The 17,236-nt window shown below is 34.3% G+C and overlaps 1 protein-coding gene across 4 annotated transcripts; it reads right to left on the bottom strand.

Annotated features, from left to right (window-relative positions):
• Positions 1–5,272: 5,272 nt before the first annotated feature.
• LOC140137431 (uncharacterized) lies at positions 5,273–16,342 on the bottom strand. Of its 4 annotated transcripts, none has more exons than XM_072159084.1 (5): positions 16,043–16,314; positions 11,054–11,280; positions 9,629–9,703; positions 8,587–8,832; positions 5,273–5,658 (listed from the first exon to the last, which is right to left on the bottom strand). In XM_072159084.1, exons 2-5 carry the CDS (start codon positions 11,216–11,218, stop codon positions 5,623–5,625), a joined length of 522 nt encoding a protein of 173 aa, XP_072015185.1. In that variant the 5' UTR covers positions 11,219–11,280; positions 16,043–16,314; the 3' UTR covers positions 5,273–5,622. The 4 variants fall into 4 exon arrangements, with proteins under 4 accessions (XP_072015185.1, XP_072015184.1, XP_072015182.1 ...); XM_072159083.1 differs by lacking the exons at positions 5,273–5,658; positions 16,043–16,314 and adding exons at positions 6,544–6,618; positions 16,322–16,342; XM_072159081.1 differs by lacking the exon at positions 5,273–5,658 and adding an exon at positions 6,544–6,618.
• Positions 16,343–17,236: the final 894 nt, after the last annotated feature.

Raw genomic sequence — 17,236 nt, 5'->3', positions numbered from 1 at the left:
GTTGAGGGGCCAAGTGGACTTACGGTCTTCTTGCGCTCAGGTCTTCAATTAAGACGCCACATCCAATAATAACAAGCAATATTTACAATACATACATCATAATTATATGCAGTTGGAATGTATATACATTAAATACCAAAAAGTACTGATAGAAGTAGAAATAATAGCAATTTTAAGAATAAAGTGGTTTATTGCAATTTGCAGGAAAGACTTTAGATTCCGAATACCTGAACCAATTGTTTGATTTCGCATGTATAATGACTTATGTACAACTCTATGGAGAATGCAAACCTTACTGATGTGTTGAAGCCATCGAGTCCCAAAGCCAATATCTCTCAGAAATGTTGTCCAAGGACATATTTTCAACATACCTGAAGTTGATGGTGGATCAAAATGCCTGACATTGGTTTTCAGGGGGGTCAAAATGTACAAAAAGTGTACAATTGGGGTTTTGCATGGGTAATATCTCAGCTAAAAATATTCTAATAGGCTCAATATTGGTTAAGAGTAATGTCCTACCAAAGGGCTCTGACTAGCAAAAAAATGGACAATAAAATTATTTTTACTTTTGGAGTTTTGACCCCCCAAAGTTGGTCCCGGATGGACGAAGTTGCATTTTGAGGGCCCTATATCTTTTAAAGTAAAGGAGTTACAAGTTTTCTGATGCCAGATTTGAATTCTACACAAATAAGTACCCAAGGATACATACTTTTCAAAGTTGTAAATGGTTCCCTTTATACATTCATGGACCTCCAAACATCGTCTTTCGCGTTGCGACACATTTTTTACGCTGACCCCTCTAAATTTCAAATTGATGCCACGGGAAAACGAAATGGAGTATGAAGCTCAAATTTTCGGGATTTTACTTTCTCATCAATATCTACCACCACACAGAAAAAGAAAAAAATTGAAGAGGTGCTGCGGTGCACATCCCTGGAGTTGACATGGAATGAGCCCAATATGATGTCTTTAACTATGAGAGTTATATAAAAACATGAAAAACGATGTCTAATTTATATATAAAAACAATCATGTCTCTTAATATTTCTTCAACTCGAGTAACATTTTACTCAATTTTTAATTGGAAACGTTGGGTAAACAATCATTTCTTTTAATATTTCTTCAACTCGAGTAACATTTTGCTCAATTTGTAATTGAAATAGTTAGGCAAATTTTTTAAACAAGTTATGAAATGTTGGAAAACAAGAGTTGCTAAGTTTATATAGAAAAAGGTTCTAAGTAGAACCTAAAATGGTTCTTAAGCTGCTCTGGATGTATAACCTTAAATAGTTCTAAAATTAACCAAAAATGTTCTGTAAAAGCCAGAAAGAACCATTTTAGACATGAAAAGGGTTCTGTAAATGTCATAAAGAACCATTTTGAGGTTCTTGTAACTTTATAAGACCCCTAGAAAGTTATAGTCATCCTGTGTGTGGAAACCCTAGAACCAAGAGATTAAACAGCACTTTGCGAATTTTTAAACAACAATTTTAACAGTGTAAAAGGATCTATCTCTACTAAAACATTTTACAAGTATTTTTTCCTAAAACACATTGATTACAATTACAACGAATATCATATCTATAATATACAGTTGGCATCTATATATTTACACTATAAACAAACATATTTTATTCAAAATTTAGTTGCCCTTGCATATTAGGAATGACAACTTCGTCCATTAGTGATGCTGGACCGATTACCAAATAAATCTAGGCATTTTTTGTTTTGTTTTTACGTTTCTAACATAATCTAAACAAATACTTAATAAATTCGCTAAAGTGACAGCTGATTTTGAAACAGAAATATGCCTTACGATGAAAAAAAACCGTTTCCATGTTCATTTAAAGAAATATCTCGTAGCATGGACCTATGTATTGGACCTACGGACCTACTCGACCACACAAAAAGGATACACAATTTGGCATTATAAAATTTGTACGTTTTTATCATAATAAATGTCTTTTGAGTTATTTCAAAGTGTTTCATATTTCATTCATGATTAAAATTTAAACTTTTATAAATCTGAGCCATTGTGAATCCTTTACAAACGGCCATGTGTCTTTGAGAATATGGACACCATATACACCATATACACGTATTTTTAGCATGTCAAATTAAATGAGATATCGGTATTCCAGTTAAAATCCATACACCCCCATGAAAGACATGACTTTAATTTTTAAATTAAAAAACCTGACTTAAATTTCAAATGGAGTCACCTTTTCAGGTATAACCTCGTTTGAAATTCGCATTCTATGAGCGTGTTTATGCCTGATGTATACGGAAAGATTATACTGCAATAACAATTGATTTCGCAATACCTATACGCTATTATACGCCAAATAACGGATAAGCTGGCTCGCTATAAACACGCTGCATATGTCATATCTTTCATAGGGTGTATATATATCAACTGGAACAGCCCAATACACTGATGATCTCGAGTCTTAGCTCGCGAACTTGCTCGCGAACCTGCATTTAAAAGCTTTTTGCCATTTGTGACCACTGACCATTCACCAAAAATAGAGCTAAGTGGGAATGTTTAAATATTTAACATGAAGTTTCTTGATAAATAATAATCCACTGAATACTGTTGAATGTCTGCTTTATCCTTGATATAATAAATGTCTTGGATACATAAATCCCTATTCTATTTTTCATTACCTTTTATATTCTGTACATGAATATGAAAGAGCGTAACCGGTCGGGCTATTCCAGAACATAGGTGCACACCCCCTGTAGTGGAGTAACTGTTCAGTAAAAGAATAAGTTTGCTTTCTCCAGTTGCCAATGTGACTTAAATAAAATTAAATAAATGAAAAGTCACGGAAATCTCCCAAATGAGCTCTCAAACATAGGATTTTTGATTTTGAACTATTTTTCTGTTGGATGTTTTCGCCTTTGGACACTTTAAAATTTCCAACAATCTTGCACGACTGGACAAAAAGTCCGAAAACTCCTCTAAGGGGTGCATGTGCATCTATTTTCTGGAATAGCCCATTCAGTAATCCATTTTGTGGCGGTCATACATACCCAGCAAACATAAAATGTTTTACAGAAAACGTTTAAATGTCGGGTAGGCTATAAAAACGTTTTAATAACGTATTTTTAAAAACATTTTTGAAAACTTGATGCGAAACATTTTTGAATACTTGATGCGATATGTGTTTTGCCATAACGTTTTAAAATCGTTTTCATGACTTTTATATAACCCGACATTTAAATGATATTAAAACGATTTGAATAAACGTTTCAAGAACATTTTGGTGTTTGCTGGGTAGTCACATCACATTTTTTAAACTTTCCAACACTCCGTTGAAGGATATGAATTGCCGTGAATTGTTAATAGGCCAGAAATCTAATATTTTTGATAGCAATATTATTTCTCTGTAAATGACGTTATACGAATTAAGAAATTACTCCCAAAACATGCAAAGGTAAAAGAGGTAAAATCACTCTTTTAAGAGCCACATCTAAGCGATAAATCTAAGTTGGAGCGAAAATTCACTCTAAATTGTGACGACTTGCTCTTACAATCCACTTTTAGGGATGAAATAAAAACTCGACCGACGGTTGACCGCAGGTTTCGTCCGGGTTCCATTTTATTTTATTTTTCAGAGTGAAATGTTCACTATGAAATGATTGGTCATTCATATGGCTCTTTAATGTGATTTTACCTCTGTTACATTTAGAGTACCATTTCAAGTTCACTGTCTCTACACATAGTTACGAAAATATTAGATAACATTCTTATAGGTTTCGGAAAAGTAACTGTTATAAAATGACACAAAACGCATTTTATTGATCCACGCTTGTTCTGACGAAATGGAGATAATAAAAACTTCGCACCTTCAGTTTTCCATGTTTGAAATAATAAGCCCAGTCGCCATTGGTTTTTGAGAGCAGTTTTGGGACACTTTGACCTTTGACATATATCGGGAAATTGCTGTAATTATTATTTATTAATTTATTGTTGTTATAATTAGACATTAAAAATATTTAAACAATTAATTAATACAATACTAATGTTTCTTGGGGTTTGTTACTTTGTTTTCATTCTTGTAAAACATTTTAGATCATATTTTGTACGCACAAAAACCAATTTTTTTAAATTTTGCAAATAGGTCAGAGGGCAAAGTGTCCCAAAACTGCAAAAACTGTCGCACAATGCATTGCAAACTTCCAATGCCGATTTGGCTTAGTGGTAAGTTGTTATAAAAAAAATTACTGCAAAAAGCATCGATATCGGACTTAACAAAGATGCATGAATTTTGAAAAGTACGGATTCATTGCCTTTTGTAGATTCGTCAAAAAGCGGAAACTCACAGGGGATAAACCAAAGTCGCAACTGAGAAAAGAAAATCGCAAAAGTCTAAGAATGCACAGTGGCCTTCAGGCCTTCACGGTTCTGCTAAGGCACGACATAAAAGCACCAATGTAAACTATGAAGTGAAGAAGTTCGTCATTTATTTCATTGAAGAGAGTGCATCTTTCTGGGCAACTTTGCACTGCTGATCTATCAATCATTGTCTGATTTTTGGCGAGAAGATAATTGTCATGCACGATTTTCATCAATGACACAAGAAGGTCAACTATTAAGAAGACGTTTTATAATGACACGATAAATATTTCATATAATATTCATTTTGATAATGTGATATAGTAACAAACTTTAAAGCACTGCCAAAATGTGAACTTTACCACTAGAAATGATCACCCTGCATGCTCAGCAAAAGCTTTCAAACTCAATTGATACTCTTATAATGGAATTAAATCCCATAATTCCTTGTAGTTCGGCCTGAGATGTCGTCATCTGACGTCATGCCGACTTACAATGCACAGTAACGATGCACACCGACACCGCCTGGCTAATAATTATTTGGTGTAGCAGAGACACTAAAATGAATACACGGGATCGATACACGTGAATTGCTATGCACGATTTTGATATCAGACGAAAATCTTCGGATACCGGGTTAGAAAATGATGAATATCTCCGTAAATGATTTTTTCTCAAGAAACCAGATTTGGTCTCATACACTTGAAAATACGTGTTGAACAGATATGATAGTCGCTAGAATGCGCTTTGAAAATTGGCCGTGCGCTTTGAACTCAAAATCTAACCAAAACTCTAATTTTATATTGCGTTGGTCAAGTATGGACTACAGCGTGTAGTACAGCTGCACTCACTACTAGGCAGTATAAAGTCGATGACCATTGACCTCAATGGGGTATACAAGCTTATTCACGCACAACCAAGATCAATTACCCGGCTATTGTGAGTAGCCTTAGTCATGTCCCTCGACTGATTATTCGTCTCAAAGAGCTTCAAAGGTCTGAACCAAATGGCCAATCGTGGCTGTGGATTCAACCTACCATGGCGATTTCTGCCATGAAGATATAGGGTCGATGACACTGTGCGATGTTTGCTATACGATGTGCGCATCGGCGTGACGTCAAATGACGACATCTCAGGTCTACCCGCAAAGGCTTACGGAATGGGATTTACCGAAAAAGGTCAATTGGTATTAAGCTGAATTAATGTCTGTTGTATGAATATCTTAACAACTTTAAACTTTGCAATGCGTCATCAGGCGGATTATTATAAATTTCTGCGTATTACAAACTAGACAGATCGATGGAAGGCGGTGGTGTCTGCAATAGGAATAAAACAAACGGGTTTATTTCATGAATATTGTTACTAAATTAGACCGGTTTGAGACTGGTACACAATGACACATAATTATTAGACAGAAAATAGATGAATTGACATGTGTTTACATTTGGAAAGGAGGAAATCGATTTTTTTTTTTTTTTAACTTTAATTTCAAGGCAAATACTACCAAAAATACTATTAAAATTAACTTGCTTACAGGTAGTAATATCACAAAATTAAAACAACGAAAGTTTTGCATGTTTGGTTTGGGAAAAAATGCAGTCTGCTTTTTTAAACGTCTAGTCTGCCATAGACGCAGCTGCGTTATTTTGCTTTGTGTGTAACAACAGAGGGCGTATTTTAAAAATGTAAACATGTGACACGCTGATAGTCAACTCATTTATACCCATATACAAAAGGAAGGAACAGAGAAGATGGAAGAAGGAAAGAAAAGACAATAAAATCAACGAAAACATTTTAAATTACTGAATGTATCAATGAGGGGCGTAACCATGCAGGGGTTGGGGTGTGTGACAGATCATATATTGGACAAGTATTTTCGGATCAATTCGGGACGGAAAGAACAAAAAATTTAAATTAAATCAGTCCGTTTTAGATCTAGGTTATCCAATCGGGTCCATCTTTCGATGAAGTCGATGGCCAAGCTTTTGCCCTGCAAAGCTATTAGACTCAGTGGTTAACGCGCCTGGAATGAATGAATGAATGAATGAATGAATGAATGAATGAATGAACGAACGAACGAACAAACAAACGAACGAACGAATGACTGATGAATGAATGAGTGAACGAACAAACGAATGAACGACCAAACGAACGAATGAACAGACAAACGAACGAATGTTGAATATTGCATGTAACTTACCATCAGGATATTACATTATATACTAGTACGCATGCGTATTTTGTCTGTTATAAGATGACATTTCGTGATCTTCGTGCTGTAAAAATATAAACATCAGTTTTGCATTAAATGAAAAAACGAATATTTTTAATCAGGCGAACACATTAGAATGACATTTTTAGGAGGAACATTTCGGATGTTCTTAAAAATATTATATATTTTAACCTCATCACCGAAATCATAATGTCCTCCAAAATGTCTGAATTTGTAAGAAAAGCTATAACATTAAATCGACTCGCTTCCATTTTTAAGGGGCTCACTTTTAAAAAGCCATTTTTTTTTCAGAAAAGATTCCTTTTTGAAAGTCCCTCAACCTTTGCGACGGTCCGCATTATTATTATTTTAAATGAGAAACGCTGCGATACGGAAGACCTCTTCTAGAAAACCATGAACATTTTAGCACAAGATCATTTTTTTTTAAAAATCTAAAAGTAGTGCAGAATTAAACATCGCTGAGTCAAACCATGTCAAACATTATACAACCACCAAAAGTCAAATCATTAACAAACCCGTCCACTAAAACGTAAAATAAAAATCATAATGGAGAGAGAGTGAGAGAATTCGAGGGGAGCTTATAGTCCAGTCGCAGTCGAGAAGGGGTTAGGACCGTGAAGGGTTATAGACCTTCCAAAATGTTCCCGTCCAATGTTTTTAGATCAAAAGATGCATAAAGTTTCAAAGTATAACCACATATTCCAATATCTGCGCTATATCAAAAGTCTACTTTTAAGCGGACTTTTGATACGATATGTTATACCACAGATATTAAAATACTCTTTGGCAGGCCCGTACACAGGGGGGGGTGCCCCAAATTTGAAAAAGTATGCAAAAATATCAGGTTTTAACGCTTTTTGGGGGAAAGGGTTCAAAATCTCCCCCCTGGAAAAAAAGTTCACTTTTTCAAAATCAGCACCCCAAATGAATCCTGCGTACGGGCCTGCTCTTTGGGGAAATTTTATAAAGTAAATATGCAAACTACAGTATTTACCTAAGTGGATATAATCCATGCGGCCCAACACTAAATGGTCCTACTCTAGCCACAGCCTTCAAATTACTATAATATCACAAAATTGTCCGTTTTAATGCAAAAAAATGTGACCTTTTTAAATGGTCATAACATTTTTCCCCAAGGAGGATTTCAGAGAACTTCTGATATGTAATAAATCCCCAGCAAACACAAAAACGTTTTAAAAACGTTTTAAATAAGTTATATTTTGGCTTTTGGTTTAGGTAAAAACGTTTTAATAACATAAAAATGTCGGGTTATATAAAGGTCATGATAACGTTTTAAAACGTTTTGTATGAAAACACACTACAACAATATTTTTATATGTTTTCAAAAAATGTTATTGTAAACTATTTTTGCAAACATTTTTGGCAAATATTGTGTCAATACTTAAATAACATTATGTTAAAATATTTGAACCCAGCAAACACAAAAATGTTCTTAAAATGTTTTCTTCAAAACCTTTTAATAACATTTAAATGTCGGGTTATATAAAGGTCATGAAAACGTTTTTACAACGTTATTGAAAATATTTTGGGCAAACATTTTTTGCAAAATATTTTTCAACTAAAATGACATTCTGTTTAGAATGTTTTGTATCAAGTTTTCAAGAATGTTTTTGGAATGTTATTAAAACGTTTTTATACCCTTTATATAACCCGACATTTAAATGTTTTCTGTAAAACATTTTTGTTTGCTGAGCAGTTATCAAAAATGTTTTTAAGGTTATGAAAACGTTTTATACTCTTAATATACCCTTTATATAACCCGACATTTAAACGTTTTCTGACAACCTTTTATAACCTTTTGCGAATGATGTCGAAAACGTTTTGTGTTTGCTGGGTCATGAGCTTCTGCGTTTATTGATACCAAAATAGTGGACGGGAACATTTTTGTTTGAGGACTTTACAACTGGACTACTGGAGAAGATGAGAGAGAAAGGGAATGGGTTAAATGCAAGAAGACGCCCATTTGAATCCTGTTTTATTTCATCCTTACCCGACTTGAACTTCCACTTGACGGTAAAAATCCCACAAAAATCCCGGAGATGGATGCTATTACAATGACTACACCGCTGAAAAGAATGGTTATGAGATAAACTAATTCTGGTTCTTTGTCCAATCCTGGGTCTGGTGTGGGCCGTTCCGTTAATTTCTCCCATGACGTCCAGATTGGTACGCCGATACAAGCTAGGCCTGCCAATAATGCAACTAAATTGATGAGAACTGCTTGGAAACATCCAGGCTGAAGTGTGAGAAAAGATCGGGAAAATAACGACATAAATTAACAATTTGTAACCATTAAAATTGTTCTGATTTCTACAACCTTTAGGACTCGGTCACCCCCGAGGGCACTCACTAAAAATGGGTGACGGGGATGTGCGGCCACACTGACCCCCATTTTTCAACTCCCTCTCACCCAATGACCCCCTTTTTTGTTTTCCTGTCACCAAAAGAGCCCCTTTTTCATTTTGGGAAAAATTCTGATAATCTCTCACTAAATGACCCTGTTTTTCAATATTTTTCTTCAAATTTTTAAAAAATAGGTTAAGTAGGCCCTACCATATTGAGGCCTATTGACCTTGACCTGTTTTGCTGTGTTACCTAGGTAACGAAACATCCAAGATGGTGCAATCCTATCCTTATTTGATTTTTTTCATCAAAACGATAATTTTGACACCTCTTTTGGCAAAATCGGAGCACTTTGATGTTTTCGACCCCCATAGAGGCAAAAACGTGACCTTTGACCTTTTTGGTTATAACTCAAGAACAGTACATCCTAGATAGGTCAAACTATACATTTTCTAAATCCTTGTGACTAGGGAATACATTGGAATGGTTTTTAACAAAATTTGAGCAAGTTTGAAATTTTGACCCTATGCAAAGTTCGATGACCTTTTACCCCCCCTTGGGGCCAGTTTATATTTTTGGGAACATCCTGATTATGTTTTGGGGTCATCTCAGGAACCTAAAAAAGTTGGTTTGGTTTGGTCCTGTGGGGGTGCACAGAAAGTGGCCCTAGCTCCCCGAGTAATACCTACCCCACAACAGCTCTCACTAGATGATCGAAGCGTTCCAGAGAAAAAAGTGACGTTCCTTGCGCCGCACATTATTAACTGAAAGATTTAATAAAAATTACACCGTTTACGGTTTTATTATAACATGGAAATAAGATCTATTTCCGTGATTATAAGCAGCAGATGGCGACGAGGCACCTGCCATTTCATGAATTATTATAAAGAATACTTGATAGTTATCATATTTTGTTTCCAAAGCAAATCTTTAACATGTTTAAATATGTGCAAATGGCAAATTATTTACTCTGCAAAGAGCATGGTTTATTATAGACACTCTTTTGTAGCAATGTAAGCTAATGGAGTTGATTAAAAATATACTATGGTGCTCATGCGTTGTAAGAAAAGAAGAAGAAGCATCAGCAGAAGAAGAAGAAGAAGAAGAAGAACGATTATTCATAGTGATAAGGATTATTTGAAGCTGAAGCTGAAGATGATAATGAAGATTAGTATCAGATGGTGATGATGATGACGACGACGACGACGACGACGACGACGACGATGATGATGATGATGATGATGATGATGATGATGATAATAATGATGATGATGATAATGAAGAATCGGGGTCTAAGAGAAGAAGACGGCAAATAAGAAGCAAGGAGAAGAACAAGGAGAAGAGTGATTAGGATTATTTGAAAATGAAGATGAAGATATAGATGAAGATGAAGGTGAAGGTGAAGATGAAGATGTAGATGAAGGTGAAGATGAAGATGAAGATGATGATGATGATGAAGATGATGAAGATGATGAAGATGATGAAGATGATGAAGATGATGAAGATGATGAAGATGATGAAGATGAAGATGAAGATGATGAAGATGAAGATGATGATGAAGAAGAAGAAGATGAAGATGAAGATGAAGGTGAAGATAAAGATGAAGATGTAGATGATGAAGATGATGATGAAGAAGATGATGATGAAGAAGAAGATGATGATAATGAAGATGAAGATGAAGATGACGACGACGATAACGATGAAGATGAATATGATGAAGAAGATGAAGAAGATAAAGATAAAGATAAAGATGAAGATGAAGATGAAGATAACGATAAAGATAAGAAGCAAAGAGAAGAACAAGGAGAAGATTATACAGTGATAAGGATTATTTGAAGATGAAGATGAAGATGAAGATGAAGATGAAGATGAAGATGAAGATGAAGATGAAGATGAAGATGAAGATGAAGATGAAGATGAAGATGAAGATGAAGATGAAGATGAAGATGAAGATGAAGATGAAGATGAAGATGAAGATGAAGATGGAGATGAAGATGAATAAGAAGCAAAGACAAAAGCAAGGGGAAGAAGATACATGGCGAGTGGGTCGACTAGGATTACTTGGAGAAGAACATGACGGCGATTATTATTTTGAAAAGTTGAAAAGTACTTACTATTATCCCGGCCCATAAAGGTGTTGCTCTTTCTAAAACAGCACTACCACTAGCTAAAGGTAAAGTATAATATATATGGCCAATGTACACAAGGATGATGCCATAACCCAGCATACATACACCAGCGAAAGTAAGAACACTTCGTTTAGTCGAGGTGTTCGTCATTTTGTCCGATTTCTCCAGGTTGATTGGCTGGTGTTTTTAATGGGTGTATGATACAACTGGAACTGTGGAAGGTAAAGAAAAAGGACACACATTGCATTGTCGTTATTCAAAAGTAATACAAAATAACTTCACATAAAATACACACGGGCACCCACCCCTTAGGCCCTCTACAAAAACAAGTGTTAATATTAACACTATTTGAGTAACACTTTTAAACATGTTAAACCGTTAATGTAGTAACATTTATGATAAAATATTAACAATTGTGTGTTAAATTATAAACACAAATGTTAATATTTGAACACATTTTAATGTGTTAAAACGGTGTAACGTGTTTAAAAAGTGTTACTTAAATAGTGTTAATCTACATTAACACTTGTTTTTGGAGAGTGTTGTTAACATTTAAAATGAACATCCTCATTTAATCATTAGTGTTAATGTGTTAATAAAAGTGTTAATATTTTGGCAATTGTTAATATTTTAACACATTAACGGTTTAAAGTGTTTAAAAAGTGTTACTCAAATAGTGTTAATCTATTAACACTTGTTTTGGCAGATATCTTGCCCTTAGCGGCTTACAACTAAATAATGCTAGATTTAATATAGCTGGCATAAGTACACATACACACCCGAGACTATACATCCACCCAACACAAATACACCCCAATACCCATTAACATACTCAATCACACCGCATACAAAGATGTGAGCAATGTAATTTTACCATTTTCCGGATTACCACTATCATAATGCTAGATTTGTATCTGAAATTCAGTGAAGACATTAACGATAATCCGAGTTGCATACATACCCCAACACGCTACATTCATGTCAATACAAGCCAATTCCCCCTACACCCCCAACCACCCAAACATTAATAGCATGCAGGCTACGTATAATGGATTAATACATCAAAAAGTTACATTTTGATTTATTTTATTAATTATTATAATAAGAAATTACTGCTGTATAGCTTTCAAAGATGACGGCAATAACAATTAAAAACAACATCATTGACATCCACAACACAACAACAACAACAACAAAGCTAACAACAACAACAACAACAACAACAACAACAACAACAACAACAACAACAGCAGTAATAACATACCGGTACCCATTACAGTCCGTTTATAGCTCGGTCTATTCACTATACTGAATGCTGGAATTACGATATTATTATAGGCCTATGACATAGCCTATATAACATAATGAACGCCAATAGATCAAATGCCAGATATTAATGCTTGGAAACAAATTGTCAGAACTGATGACAATTCAATCTGTTTGCAGATATTGAAAATTTGATTTATATTAAAGGATACCGATGTCGTTGATTATCAAGTGGCATGTGACCCAACGATGGTCAATGAGATGGATGCATGACGGCAAAGTCAATTTTGCAATATACCGTAAAACCTCGTCGACAAGCATAAAGAGTGTTTTTTATGAAAGTTATATTAATACGAAACAGCAGTAATTATGCCAATTCAATAAATTGGTCATACAATAATACTTGTTTGTTTCGGTAATTTATTTGCTCAAATTGCATTATGTTATGATTTGGTTTAAGAAGAGCGCCTGAATTGATTAAGCTATCATCAAAAACACTCTATGTGCTTGTGGACGAGGTTTTACCGTCTTTTACGGTAGGCCTACAGACCAAAATATGCATTATTAAGGGTGTCGTAAAAATCAGAGATTTCTTTTGTAAAAAACGTAGTTTTCTAGATGCTTTTCCACACTATTATCGATACCACTCAAAAGTTCATTTTTGATTAATTTTGTGACACATGTTACGTCACTTCAAAAACATTTTCGTTGCTCCAAAAATGCACTTTATACTATATAGTATGTAACAGATCTTAATCGTAGCGTAAGATATGGAAAAAATATCTGAAAGAGTAACGATCTCCAGTTACTAAACGATGTGTATTTACTGGTTGGAATTTAATTTTTAGAAAGAGCAATTTCTGTGATTAACCGACAAGAAAACTACTTTCAACTGTTTTGAATAAGTTGTAACATATTAGAAATAATCCGAATAGATGTTTAGTTATACGCCAATGCAAAATAATGTAAACTATAATCCTGCGAGTTTTTCGCTTCTCCCTTTAATTAGGCCCTACCTGTTTTCAGTTATTTTCAGTTATTGTATTCGTAAAAGGAAGCATCATGGCCCACATATTTTATGGTGTTCAAATGTTTTTTACGACCCTATATTGTTTTTAAAAATGTTGACAACCGCAATTTTTGGGACCCTTCCAAACAAAATGACAGGCTCGTGCGGATTGCTCATATGCAGCAGGTTAATATATCATATCAATAAGGCATTTTCTTATTATGCAAACTTTATGGAAGTAAAGAGGTACACGCTCTTTCTTTCAAACTGTAACGATCTTTGCTTTTTGCACACTTTAAACACTTACGTTTTCTTCTGAATGACTTGAATGACCTCCTACGTTCACATTATTTACAGTATTTTGCCCTTCCATTCAAAACTTGAAGCCATGACATAATAAAAAAAATATAGTCTAGACTTTTTACGCCATATATTATTATTTAGCTACAACTTCGCATGAATATTATTGTTGACACCAATGTATACATTGGGGGAAATTCCTATATCTTCATGCAAGTAAGGAGGTTGAAGGGGTTCATAATCACCCACAAAAAGGTCAACCTTTTCAGGAAAATGTTAATGTACCCCGGAAGCTCTAAATTAGAAAAAAAATGATTAACAAATGGTCCACATTTTATGTTAAATTGTTTTGGTTCAAAACATCCTGGTTACAGGGCATATGTAACATGAAAATACAAATAAAAATATCAGCTCGTGCGTGTTATAATACACGAGGCCTCAGCATACTTAAAAATAGTGAAAGGATCAGACCTATTTATTATCATTTATAAAAAAACAACATAATTAATCAGATGAGTGTCATTTCATTCTGTTCAGGCAACTATTAAAGGAGTATTTCGTGATCCTAGCATCCTCTTTTTATGACATTTTTCAGTAGATATCCACGAAAAAAGCTTACTCCCAAAATATCAGTTGATTCCGATTTTGCGTTTGCGAGTTGTGCATGACTATTATGGGTATTACCCCTCCCCAAAAGGCCACTATTGTAATTTCGTTGGTATATACCAGAACGAAATTCAAATTTGACGATATTTTTGCTAAACGAATTAATCTGCAAGAAATTTTTGGTACATAAACATGTAGCCAAAGGTTTCCAGTGGTATAAAAATCTCAACCTTTTTTTTTTGAGAAAGTGGGGGGATGAGGCTGTGGATCACGAAATGCCCTTTAAAGTGCAGATGTACGTGTAGTTTGTGATGTTTGTCCATTCTCACTGACAAGTGGAAAGTTGGGGGCATTTTTTATGCAATTATACAATGTGATGTGATTTAACGAGTAGCAAAGTTCCCATTGCACTGGCTCTGCATGGCCAGCACCGTGAGAAAACCAACATGAGCAGCCAACAGAAAAGAAACAATGAAGATAATTACCGTTTTAATAAGTCAATTTTAAAGTATAATTAACAAAAAGTATAATATTACGTTCATCAAGCTTATAGCTCATTATATTTTGGGAGAGTTCGTTTTTGTTTTGTTTTTTGGGTTGTTTTTTTTTGGTATCAGAATAAAAGACCCCTCATCGGTCTAAATGGGCCCTATAAATGCTTTCAAATATTATTTACATACTCGCATAATGTTGTGATTTGTTGTCTTTAAAAAAGACAGCTAAAGATTGATGATAGCGTTTTAATTCATTAAAGTTAAAAAAACACAAAAAAACAGTTACAAACAGTTAATAATCTGAGTGACTTAAAAAAGTGTCTAAAAAGAGTGGAATTGAAACTACAAGTATAATAACCGCAATTATCGACACCTAATGAGTGGAACAAACTATTATTTAAAAATTGCGATCAGGGCTAAAAAGGCCTAAATATATCTACTGCGTGCAGTGCACCCCAACACACCCCAGCAACATTAATGTTCATTAAAGAGTGGCATATTACCCAGCAAACACACAACGTTTTACAGAAACGTTTTCAATGTCGGGTTTTATAAATGGTATTACATTTTAATAATATTCATAAAGCATAAAACTGTTGACAAAATATTTTGCAAAAATGTTTGCCCAAAATATTTCACGTTTTAAAAATCGTATTCATGATCGTTATATAACCCGACATTTTAAAAATGTTATCAAAACTTTTTGAATAAACGTTTAAAGAACATTTTTGTGTTTGCTGGGTACGGACAATGGTTAAGGTAAACATGGAAAGCCTCTTGAACAGCCATAAAGACTCGCTTTGTAAATTGCCGTATGATCTCAGTTACGTTCGTTTAAACATGTCTACCAATAATAAGCTATAATATATATTATATAGGTCCACCTGTTGCACATAGGTTCACCGTTGCTTTATACCATGCTTATTTCCCATGCTTAATAACAACAGTTGTACCGAGCAGCTGCTAGCATTTTATGATATTAAAAAAATGATTGCACAAAGTAATAAAGATTCACCAATACGAAGGCTTAAATTCATGACGATTAATCATTATACATAAAAATAAAATAATAGTTTCACGCTAGCGAATGACAAAACAATACCCTGAGTACCGAACAGAGAAGAGCAAGCTTCATGAATATTTTTCAAACAAAAACGGAAAGACAATGCAACAAAAACGTATCATTCCATTTCATAAAAACATGGCGATTTACATTGGGCCTATACTTTTTATAAGTAAACACATAATGAACTTTCACATGATGGACCTCAACATAAGTATAATGCAACATAAACTTACCAGCGAAACAATATACCAACGCCCTATATCGCTTAATGTAGTGTAGCACCAATTCTGCTATCTACCGTAGATAAGTCCTCGTACTGGATAGTCCTACTGTGATTAGGTCTCTATAGTGTCAGAGCCTAAATCAAATTAATTAATAAACTCCCATTATATAGTATATTCCATGGTATCAACAAGGAGAACCAAATCGTTCAGCGTGTTTTACCGAATATTAGTCTAAATATGGCTTCAGAGTATTCAAAATCAGTTATCCATGAAGGATGACGTACTCACATAACAATGTAGTTCCCCTGTCGTTGGCTGTGCAAGCCTGTTTAGGTCAACATGCGTGGTTTCAGCCTTGGAATATGAGTGAATTTTTTATTTACTGTACGCTTTTGTTATGGGACGCCCTTTCATTATATCAAAAATCCGTAAATAACATATGTGTGCCTAATTGATTATGATGCATTGCGTATAAGCAATGTTAATCATGCGATTATTAAATCTTGCATTTATAACAACTTTCCAATAGGCCTGGTATATTTAGAGAAACTCTAAATATTGATAGTCTGATAAAATAATGTTATTTTATTAATTCTATGACCATTATTATTTTTCCAATTTTATTTATATATATTTTTTTTAAAATTATTTTTAAACACCGTTATAATTATAGGCATTATTATAACCCCGCAAATGGGCGTTTGCGCATATATCATGTGTTCATACATATTATGCTTCTTCAAATCCAGTTGATTTTTGTCCAATGACAAAGCACGATTTCTACTATGCATCAATCTGATTGGTCAAAAAATAAGTCGCTCGTCACTCAGCGATCAAGTACAAAATTAGATCAGTTGCATTAGCCTGCACGTCGGATTAATTTACCCCATTGTTATTATTTGTTACGTGTTTAATCACACAATAGTATTCCGACTGCAGTCCATAGATGAAATTATTGTTTCCGGCTGGTCTCATTTAAACAATCAAAATGATTGATACTTTTGTACGTGAAAAGCTTTGAAATCGTTTGGACGCGCGCGAACGGTAGTGGCAGATAATAAATAGGTCTATAGATTCAAGTGCGCGCCATTTTAAAATTTTCATTATGATGCAGAATTTGTAAGAGCACTTGGTAAAGATTGATCTCGCATGCTGCTCATAAGAATGTTAAACGAAATTTTCATTGTATAGGTGAAATTCATA

The sequence above is a fragment of the Amphiura filiformis genome, chromosome 17 (genome assembly GCF_039555335.1).
Source record: "Amphiura filiformis chromosome 17, Afil_fr2py, whole genome shotgun sequence".
NCBI lineage: Eukaryota > Metazoa > Echinodermata > Ophiuroidea > Amphilepidida > Amphiuridae > Amphiura > Amphiura filiformis.
Note: the sequence above shows the minus strand (reverse complement) of the source record. Positions and strands in the feature narration are given on the sequence as shown.